Genomic DNA, 11,742 nt, shown 5'->3' on the forward strand with positions numbered 1-11,742 from the left:
ATAAATAATGGTGATGATGATGGTGATTATGAACATCATCTGTCATATGGCAAGTGATAAGAATTTCAATTGCTGGTGAACAATTTGAACAAAAAAAGAAAAATATTTTTTAAGATCAGTTTCAATTTAGAAGTTTGTCGTAAGAGTTGTATTAGTAGATTGAAAAATGAGGAGGAGACACAGTGAAAAAGGTATTTGCAATTTGACACGTAGTAAAAATATTAAGTGATTGAAGTGCTAAATATGGAATACACATACATATTGATCAATGAAAATAAATAAAGACAACAATTCACAGAAGCGTGGCGTAATATTCGATGAAGACATACCAATGGGTTGGTGAATGACTTCAATATAAAAGTTCTAAATGGCTATATAGAGACTTGACCTATACCGACAAATTTCAGGTGGAAAGATGTATACCCCCAACGAAGACAAAATGTCAAAATTCTGGCATTTCGGTGGAATATTGACACAAAAACCCTCAAAATACCGAAAATCGGGTGGTACTGTCTTATATACAGACCTATGCTGTCAAATTTCGACAACGAAGACTAACTGACAAATTTCAGTTCGTTCGGTGGGATATTGAGGCTACAACCTTAACCAGTAGGCCAGTAGATCTGTATTCAGTCGACTTTTTATTTGGAGCATTAACTATGTCACTGCCGCCTTTGGATGAGTAATCCATGTTGCGGTTTATACGATGTCGATATCCCTCGACTGTATCATCCATAGATGTTTCGAAGAAATTTCCAGCGGGATGTTAACAATTTATTAGAGTTGTTAAATCTAGTGAATTAACTCAGTGACATAGTTCGTTTGCGTATGAGTTATTTCATAACAAAAACAAACGACCGGCGTCCCCTGAACTACATATATAGAGGTTCAAACGAACTAGATTTTAACAACTCTGTTGAATTTTACCAACAACTTGATCCACTTCTCTAAATTGTTTAAGGCGACTGTTACCGCCCCGAGTCACGTCTCAATATTTTCCACAATCTCCTATAATTCCTATGTAGTCTGTGGTACATTTGAAGTCGGATCGGGAAAGCAAAACCCCCACGCAACAGGATGTTTGCAAAGAAACTATGAAAATTCCTTACCTAAAAGCAGAATACAGCGAAACTTTTGTCTCTCTGTATAGACGAAACTAGAAAACATAAATAAGTCAGCATTGCCCGCAACAAATTCTATCTAAATCTTCTTATATTGCAAAAATCCCAATTGGGAGAGGATTATGAAAACTTATGGAGAGAAGTATGGAGAATAATGTTGTAGCTTTATCACAAAGACTACTAACAATTTTATTACGAGAATTGTACAAAGGAGAGACCCTAAATATTCAACATTTACGAGGGCTACTATATACGTGTTGTAGAAGCCGTCTACCATTTTTATACCCCCAACATTTATTCCAACGAGGGTATATACACTTTCATACGGGCAAAATGAACCTCATCGAAATAATGGTTTTAGACCCCAAGTATGTTTGGACGAAATCCGTTTCAGACAATTTGGAGTTGATGTAGCCATGTCCTTCCGTCTGCCAGTCTGGATCTGTCGATTCTTTCCAAAATTTGGCCTTCGTAATATTTTGTTCAAACTTAGTTTAAGTTCGAAGATAAGCCATATCGGTCCACTCTTTCAGGTACCTCCCCCACAAAAGTTCAAAAATGTTCGGAAAAATTGTGCGCGAGATAGCTTCTAATATATTTACCAGATATACATACACACGGTGTGCCTTAACCAAATTTAAATGGAAGGTGCTTACACCTGGGAAGTTTTTGCAGATTCTGAAACTACAATGCTCATAGATGAGAAATATCAAGAAAGAAAAAAAAATCGCCACAGAGATTTTCAAATAAATCGCGATTTAAGTTCACATTTTTAGGGGTTCTTTAGGTTTTCACGATTTTGCTTGGAAACCGCGAGTCCTATGTAAATGGGCCTAAAGAAAATGTTGTAGCTGTGAAAATTCTCCACAAGATTGCCCTTTATGATATTTTCGTAGGGTTTTACCGTTTTTGAGATATAGAAGTTCAAACTGAGACAATGCACTGACTGTATCGCCACCTTATAAAACAATATCATGCTCAGGACGTCTTAACTAACTTTTGATGAAAACCGCTTACACATGGGAAGATTACGCGGATTCTGAAACAGCGATGTACATAGATAAGAAACATAAAAAACAGCAAAAATCGCGGGAGGGATTTTTAAATAAATCGCGATCAAAATTGACAATTTTGGGTTTTTTTAGGTTTTCACGATTTTGCTTGGAAACCGCAAGTCGTATTGAAATGAGTATATAGAAAATGTTGTAGCTGTGAAAATTCTCTATAAGATTGGCCTTTAGGTTTTTTCGTAGGTTTTACCATGTTTGAGATATAGAGGTTCAGTTCAAATTTTTAGGTTTTTATCTAAGTTTTCAAGATTTTGCTTGGAAACCGCAAGTCATATCAAAATGGGACTAAAGAAAATGTTGAAGCTGTGAAAATATTTTCCTAGGTTGTACCATTTTCAAGATATATAAGTTTTATTTGGGAAATTGCAGTAATGACATTGTTTTATAAGGGGGCGATGCTATCAGTGCAATGTCACAATTTGAACTTCTATATCTCAAAAAGGATGAAACCTACGAAAGTATCATAAAGGTCAATCTTGTGGAGAATTTTCACAGCTACAACATTTGTTTATGCCCATTTACATAAGACGCGCGGTTTCGAAACAAAATCGTGAATACCTAAAGAACCCCTAAAAATGTGAACTTAAATCGCGATTTAGTTGAAAATCCCTCCGGCGATTTTTTTTTTTTTTTTTGTTTCTAGATATTTCTCATCTATGAGCATTGTAGTAGCTCATTCCATTTAAAATTAGTTAAGGCGCACCGTGTACATCAGGTTCGAATATGGACTATTTGTGTAGACTCTTTCGGGTACCTCCTACACAAAATTTCGGATAAGTTCACTTTAAGACCTGCTCTCGAATCACTTTGATTTCTGTTGAACCAACTTGCATTCGCTGCCTTAATTACTATGGTAAAAGTTATTTCAGGGGTAAGTCCATACTTTTTGAGAAAAGTTTCAGTTCGAAGATGAGCCACACCTTCTGGGAGGTAACAGATTTAAAAAATGTCACTCAAATGGTATGCACGATATCTATTGGACGGGGCAACCAATTTGGTCCAGACTTTGGATCCCCTAATATTTTGTCCAAATTTAGTTTAACTTCCAAAATGGCCCATATCGGTCCTCTCCTTAGGGTACCTTCCCCACAAAAGTTCAACATTTGTGTGTATGTAAGTGCATTTTAGGGTCTGTTCCAAGATCCTTTGGAAATGTCGAAAAGATATGACTGAAAATAAGATTTACTTCCATAATGGACTATGTAGGTGGATACCTTTAAGTACCTCCTCCGCAACACTTTTGAATTTTAATCCTATTCCACGTTTTTTTCGGCAGGTTCAAATGTCTAAAAAGGACCACAAAATTCGGAGAAGACCCTAAATACATTCGATCAGTCCGTAGATGAAAGTTTCAATTCACATAAGCTGAGGGTATATTTCTGTCGGCAAAGCCGACTGATACTTTTTACTTGTTTAGAATAAAATTAGTATTGTTTGACGAACGACCATGTGTTGCGTCTTTTACAGTGACTAGAAAAATTAATTTGTCAAAAAATGGAACACTTGTGAACTTTTTCTTCCGATCATTTTTACACCTTTCGATTATCACGGAAAGAAAGCATCAATGAATTTAAATCTTTGTATGGCGATGAAGCGAATCACCATTCTATAGCACTGTGAAAACACTGGTTTAATGAATTCAATCGTGGCCGACGCTCCCTCAAAGATAAAGGTCGTCCAAAAATGACCGTTGTCTCAGAGAACATTGATGCCGTGCGTGAACTGATAATTCAAGATCGTCATGTGACATTCGATATTACATAAACTCCCATCCGTAAAAAAAGTTTGATATCGTTGGATCCGGCACAATTTGACAATCGCTCAAAAAAGGCAACTGTCGATTGGTGCAAAGAAATGTTGAAAAAAGTGAGAACGGCGTTAAGTTCGACCGGGCAAACTTTGCATACACTCCACCACGAACTGTATAGAAGTAAATGTGAACAATTAGTCTCCTTTCTTTTACGACAGTACTATGCTCTTCCTCTACGTCATGGCATACTGCTTGGATGAACATGATATCTTAATTGATGATAATCAATTTATATTTAAATAAATTTCTGAGTTGAGGTTTGCTACCCATTTAGATTCCAAAATATCAAGTTACGGACACTATGTAAGGAAAATGAATTAAAACTCGTTAAACGTGGACGTCACCGCTGTTCTTTTTAAAACGTGAACAAATATTTGCAATTTTTCGGATTGAGTTTTTTTATACTCTGACAACACACAATATGAAATTTCAGCAATCTCGGTTCGAAATTGTCAAAAAACCTCAAAACATAAAATTGGCCAAAACCAATTTTTTGATTTGCAGGGGATTTCAGATTACAGAAATTTCAGTTATTCTGGTGAATAATGTGGCTAAAACTTTTAAAATGCAGAAAGTTGGGAATACCGTTCTATGGGGGCTGTATAAAAACGTCGACCTGCATCGAGAAATTTCTGGAGAAAATTTCAAAGTTGTCCTCGATTTCTTTTTTTTTTTTTTTGATTTTGTGTGGGTGCTACGATGCCGAAAGCAATACCCGCATTGATTGCACCAGCGATAAACCTGCTGCTGCCAATACCATCCTCCAATCCAAACGAAAGATACTTTTGTGTGGTTCTAAAGCTTCCAGACCTAGCTAGATCTTCTTCGAACTTATTTCACATTTGGAAGCAATTTTAAGATGTCGAAATCGGATAACTAATTCGTAAGTAATCGTGCTTATCAGTAATTTTAGTTATTGCCGGCAGATTTTTCAGAGCTTTTGGGCTATTAAGTCGGTGGATCAACTGGGATCAAAAGGTGTCATCACCCAAAAAGTGTTGGACAATATAGACCTTCTTCGGACTTGATGTACATACATTTGGAAGCAATTTTACAATGATCAAAGTTCACAAAGTTCTTACTTACTTACTTAGCTGGCTCATTACAGAACATTTGTTCCATAGACCGAACTAAGAAAAGATCTCCAATTCTCTCTATTTATTGCTTCGGGTTCATCATCGCTCATTCTTATGATATGGCGTAGCCAACGCAATCGCTGTATCTCGATACGTTTAACAATATTGATGTCGTTGTATAGCAGATACAGCTCGTGGTTCATACGACGTCGATATTCACCGTCAACGCAGATTGGTCCGTAGATCTTTCGAAAAATTTTTCTCTCAAACACACCAAGCACTGCCATGTCTGCTTGCGCAAGCTCCTAGGCTTCCGAGCCATACATCAGCACGGGTAGTATCAGTGTTTTGTAGAGCGTTATTTTTGTTTGACGAGATGTGGCTTTGTTTTTAAACTGCTTACTTAAACCAAAGTAGCATCAGTTGGCCAATACAATTCTACTTTTTATTTCACAACTGATGTCGTTTGTTGTGTTTACGGAGGTGCCGAGGTAGACGAAGTCTTTTACTACCTCAATATTATAGGAACCAACTACCACAGTCGGTCAGAGCTCAATGGACGCTTTGCGCGTCGACACCATCAACTTGGTCTTCTCACCGTTTACCGCCAGACCCACTTCAGCAGATTCTCCTTCGACCTTCATAAAGGTATCAGTTACTTCTTTTACTGATCGACCCATGACGTCTATATCATCAGCAAAAGCAAGTAACATGTGACTATTGGTGTAGATTGTGCCACTTCTTTTGACGTTTGCCTCTCGTATAACCTTTTCCAGCAGGATGTTGAAGAGATCACACGAAAGACTGTCTCCTTGTCTGAAACCTCTTTTGGTACCAAACACTTCGGAGAGGTTTTTTTCCTATTTTAACTGAGGACCTCGTGTCAGTTAAAGTCATTTTACAAAGCCGGGTGAGCTTTGCGGGGATACCAATTCAGACATGGCTTGGAATACCTTTGAGAGTAGAGGGCTGTCGAAGGCTGCTTTGTAATCGACAAAAAGGTGGTAGGTGTCGATATGCATCTCTTGGGTTTTCTCCAGGATTTGCGCAGGGTAAATATCTGATCAATGGTGGACTTGCCAGGTCTAAAGCCGCATTGGTATGGTCCAATTATTTCGTTGACCATGGGCTTTAGTCGTTCGCACAATATCCCTGACACGATCTTGTAGGCAATAGGGAGTAGACTTATGCCCCTATAGTTAGAGCATACAGTTTATCTCCCTTCTTGTGGACGGGGCACAGGATACTCAGGTTCCAATCGCCGGGTAGTCGTTCTTCCTGACAGATGGTGCTAACTAGCTGATGAATACACCTTATCAGCGTGTCGCCTCCGGTTTTGAACAGCTCGGCTGGTAAGCCATCGGCTCCTGCTGCCTTATTATTCTTCAGCCGATTTATTGCTGTCTTTACCTCATCTTGGATGAGCGGTATACATTCAATACCATCTTCTGGGATTGGGACTGTGGTATCTTCGTCGTCATCGCTGCTATTGTATACCAACAGTTTTGAAAAATGTTCTTTCTATATCCTGAGTACACTATCTGTATCAGTTACCAAATTACCATATTACCTCCTTGGTAGAATTTTCGGACTTCATTCTGGCTCCTGTACATCTCGATTTTTTCACACTCCCACTTTTCCATCTCTCTCTTTTTCCTGCGGAAAAGACGTTTCTCCTCTCTCCTTTTCTCCCTGTATCTCTCTCGTGCGCTACGCGTTGCTACGGATTGTAAAGTAGCCCTATATGCCGCATTTTTCTCTTCGGTAGCAGCACGACACTCCTGATCATACCATGGATTCCTTGGAGGAGGTCTCTGGTATCCAAGTATGCATTTTGCGGCTGTTTGTGTGCAATGCTTTGCCATTGCGCTGATATGTTATCGGGATGAGGAGTGCTTTGATTAAGCAATTGGGCTAGTTGAGTGGAATATGCTGTGGCTATATGTTGTGATTGCAGCTTACCGATGTCTAACTTTCGTGTTGTGTCTGTTCGTACTTTGTTTGCTACGTTTAAGCGGGTGCGTACCTTTGCTGCAACAAGGTAGTGGTCCGAATCAATGGTTGCGCCTCGGAACGATCGAACGTCCAACACGCTCGATGAGTGTCTTCCATCTATCCAACATGATCAATTTGATTTCTTGTTTTCTGATCTGGAGACAGCCAGGTGCCCTTATGAATATCGAGATGATTAAATCTGGTACTGCTAACTACCATGTTTTTTGCAGCTGCAAAGTCTATCAGACTCATACCATTGTCAGATGTTTCACTGTGGAGACTGAATTTCCCGACTGTTGGGCCAAAGATATTCTCCTTTCCAATTTTGCATTAAAATCGCCTAGAATGATTTTAATGTCATGGGCAGGGCAACGGTCATATGTTTCTTCTAAGCGCTCGTAAAATATATCTTTGGTCTGTTCGTCCTTTTCTTCAGTGGGAGCATGAGCGCAAATAAAGCTGATGTTGAAGAATTTAGCTTTTATTCGAATTGCAGCAAGTCTTTCATTCACTGGGGTGAAGCTTGATACCAGATGTTTTAGCCTCCGACTAACTACGAATCCGCAACCAAACTCATGTTTTATGTCATGGCAGCTTTTCAAGTACGTCTGCCAATGCGAAGACTGCACCTTCTCTATAAAGAGTGCGAACATTACAGATGCAGATTCGCAGATCATGGTCCTTAAAACGTTTGCGGGGTTCGTCAACTTTAGAGGGGTTTGTTTTTCTTTTCTTTCGTTTTTTCATAGTAGGCTGTTTTTTGTAGGGGAGCGTTACTAACCCGACGCCCAAACCCAAGTTTTTAACGTTCCCCAGGTGATACCACGGGGAGGTCAGTGTCCACTTGATATGAAACAGGGACCAAGATAAATCCTGGGCTTTTCCATGTTAAAACCGGTCAGGACCGTTCCTTGGTATCTTCCATCCCCTACGTCACCCAGTTCTACAGGTCGTAATTTGGATCGGATCGTCACGAAATTTCGAAGGTTAATGAAGGTTTTCCCGAAGGAAGAAGCCTATTGATATTGGTGATGATCGGATAATATTTAATAAAAGTCAACATTTTATTCCAAAGCAAATATCTCAGCGTCTATAAGGGGTATACCAAAAGCAAAGGCTAGGGAAGTAGAAAATATCACCTTTACAACGATGTAACGTAGGTTGTCGTAGGTGGTCAAACAACGAAGATATCGCAATAGTCGCTAATAGAACCCAACTTTTCATTTGGGGTCCATCTAAAAGCAAAGCCTGACTAAGAAAGTAGAAGATCCTATCTTTAAAATTATGCAAAGTAGGTTGGCGTAGGTGATCAAATAATAGAGATATCGCAATAGTCGGTAATACATCCCTTTTTTCAAATTTTTCTGCAACCACACTACAGGTCGGAATTTTGATCGGATCATCACGAAATTTTCTCACAGAGATAGAAGCATATTGATGTCGGTGATGTCGATAGTAGTCAAATATAAAATTATATATTAATTTTTTTTGTTCAGTTCGCCTTAAGTCATTTAGTATAAAAGCCAGATAGGTGAAAACTTTCGTACCTCTCTAAAAGAAATATTTTCGAGTGAAAAGATTATGCACAGAGGTAGTGGTGTAGGGTACCACATAGTCGGCCCCGTACCCACTATAGCACTTTCTAACTTGTTATTTTTCTTTCTTTGCCCACAATTGTAGCTGGAGAAGTTACTTGATCACTAGAAACCCTAAATGCCAAATTATAGCTAATTCGGCTAGATAATGTAGCTAAAACAACCAAAATACTTGAAATCTGGCGGTACCATCATATGGGGGCTACAAGAAAACTTGGACCTATGTCCATAATTTCTGGTGGAGAATTTTCTTGGTCACTGGAAACCCTAAATGTCAAATTATAGCTAATTCGGTCTGAAAATGTGGCTAAAAATGTCAAAATATCTGAAATCTGGCGGTACCGTTATATGGGGGCTATACCAAATCGTGGACCGATATAGCCCATCTTCGAACTTGACCTAAGGTCAGACCAAAAACATATGTGTACAAAATTTCGGCCATGTAGTATGACTCATTCGGAAGATAGCAAGATTACAACAGACGGACGAACCGAAAGACGGACAAACAGACAGATGGACAGGGCTAAATCGAATTAGAATTTTACGCTGATCAAGAATATATATACTTTATAGGGTCGCGAATGATTATTTCGATGAGTTACAAACGGAATGACAAATTTAATATAAAAAACTTGCTACGAGTACCTTACAAAGTATGTGTGTTTAGCAACTTCATATAAAGACTTTAGAAGAAAACATAAAACTTATACACTTTTCAACTAACATAATTTTTGTCTTTTTTAGCTATTGTTTGCATACTTTTTCTGATTTATGCAATATCCGCTGTACCGAAGGCAACTAGCTATGTATCCCATCGTAAACCCAATAACACTTATGCAACTGGCTATAGGCCTGCAAATAATTCCTACTCGAACAACAACAGTTGGTTAACACCGGGCTATAAACCTGCCAATAATTCCTATGGCCACAATCAATGGACTCGACAAGTTTATAGACCTTCAAACAACTCTTATCCAAATCCAAATCAATGGAATCAATCGGGTTATGCGCCTGTCAACAACCAATGGAATCAAACAGGTTACAAACCTGCAAATAATTTAGCTCCTTATAATAACTGGAATCAAACAGCATATCGGCCATACAACAACACACGTTATCACAGAGCTGTACCTGGTTATAGACCTCCTCAATCACAAGTATATGGTCAAAATGGTAACAATTATTCCAACTACTACCATCAACCATCATCGGCACCAAATTATAATCCTGCTGTGGGGTATAACAATAATCCATCTAAATACTATCCCTCACCTCAATCGGCTGGTGGACATACAAAAAATTCTACATATTTCCAGCCATCCGCTCCCACTAACCATGTAACAAACTCCCACATTTATCCTTCGCTACCAAATAATGGAGCAAATAGACCACAACAACCAAATCAATCATCATGGACACCTAGCAATGGACAGACGCAACATTTATATCCTCAATTACCCAATAGCTATGCTAATACAACACAGACACCAGTGCAACCACCACAAGGTCCACAAGGTCCAGCAGTTAATTCCAGACCTCCTGTTCCACCTAATGTTGGCAATAATCCGACAACAATGTCTCAAGGTTCTCAAAACTGGAATTCTCCTGGTGGATTGGCTGCTTTAAGTTATTCCCAAGTTCCACACAACCAACCAAACACGCCAAACACTAATATGGGCTATATGGGAAATCAAAGAAAATACTAATTTAAATTGTAGTAACAAATTCTGAAAATGTTGCATAATTGATTTACAATAAATTTGACATTTTTTTCTGAAACATACAAATTCACATTCAATTGTTATATCGCCTGTCACGCACGAAAAGGTCGTAAGTCCATTTTCAGAAATTTTTTAGGAGGAAAAAAACATGCCACCGCTTTTAGTATTAAAGAATTTATTATGGTGGTAGAGGCAGTATTCTTCTCATTAATTCTCGTTCGATTTGAGGTCTAAGATTTGGTCTAAGAGGTACATTGAAAAATTATGAATCCACCGAAGCCCCACACATTCAACCATTACGTTTCACGTATGGTTAGACCTATCATCAGTCATATTAGAATGTTATTTTAGTGGGTGGACGAAGGCTTAGCTTGGAAACTAGCATTTATACTACAAATCATTCGACAATTATATATTCCAATTATTTATTTATTTTAATTTTAGTTATTTAATTCCAATCTTTTCCTATAGTCCGACATGGCTAGTAACCCTATTCTTATTCTTCGTTTACCTGTAATTTGTTTGATCAGATCCCATCGCTTTTGGAAGATAATAGAATGTCTTTGGACTTACTATAGAATAGAATATTTATACTTTACTCAACAATGTAGAAAGGGTATTATAATTTCTTTGTCCACTACATATAGAACAACGCGAAATATTCATCGTAGACCCTTGCCATTTTTCATGTCTTGACGAGATAAAGCGATCTAAGTATGTGCGACCGTCCGTCCATAAAAAATGTAATAAAAACTCCAGACCTCAATTATGGATCGCCACGAAATGTTGTGGGGAGGTTAAGTTCTGACCAGTAGAGACCCCATTAGTTGTTGGTGATGACCATAAGGGGTGAAATGGACCAAAAACAAAATTCTTATCCGATTTTGTAATTATTGGAATAATGGACAATAGTCCGAATAGAATAATAGTCCGACCGGCCCGAAATTGTTGGAAATATTTGAGTTTTAGGCAAAGAATAAGCATGCAATTTAACATTATGATTCCGGGGGTGTTTATTAGTTCACCTACCGGGCGCGTCCTCACCGTTGGATAGGGGGAAGCGGATGATCGTATTACTTTGTTCTAGATCTAGAGAATTCACTTTGTGACTAAACCTGTTCCTGAGCGAATTAGTGCGATCACCAGCCTCAGGGAATTTATTTTCCCCGGATTTTCCCTTAAAACACAATATGAAGAAAGTTGAACAATATGAAAAAGTTACGGTGCGGTAATAAAGTCAGTGCCGGCGGATGTAGTTGATCTGCCTGTGAGTCACACCTCGTGGTTATCTCTCCTGTGGTCGAAGATACTGCGACAAGCACACAGCCTAAGGGTAAATACAGGAAGGAAGAGA

At 38.5% G+C, this 11,742-nt stretch overlaps 1 protein-coding gene across 1 annotated transcript; it reads left to right on the forward strand.

The window, feature by feature from the left end:
- The first annotated feature begins 41 nt into the window (after nucleotides 1-41).
- LOC141404345 (uncharacterized) lies at nucleotides 42-10,454 on the forward strand. The gene is made up of 2 exons (XM_073987877.1): nucleotides 42-191; nucleotides 9,412-10,454. Exons 1-2 carry the CDS (start codon nucleotides 167-169, stop codon nucleotides 10,371-10,373), a joined length of 987 nt encoding a protein of 328 aa, XP_073843978.1. The 5' UTR covers nucleotides 42-166; the 3' UTR covers nucleotides 10,374-10,454.
- Nucleotides 10,455-11,742: the final 1,288 nt, after the last annotated feature.

Source organism: Musca autumnalis, unplaced genomic scaffold (genome assembly GCF_047663935.1).
Source record: "Musca autumnalis isolate F117 unplaced genomic scaffold, ASM4766393v1 scaffold_4, whole genome shotgun sequence".
NCBI classification, from domain to species: domain Eukaryota; kingdom Metazoa; phylum Arthropoda; class Insecta; order Diptera; family Muscidae; genus Musca; species Musca autumnalis.

Coding starts and splice junctions, on each gene's coding strand:
- LOC141404345 (XM_073987877.1), top strand. CDS start 167: ATGAGGAGGAGACACAGTGAAAAAG. Junction 192..9,411: donor GAGGAGACACAGTGAAAAAG/GTATTTGCAATT, acceptor TGTCTTTTTTAG/CTATTGTTTGCATACTTTTT.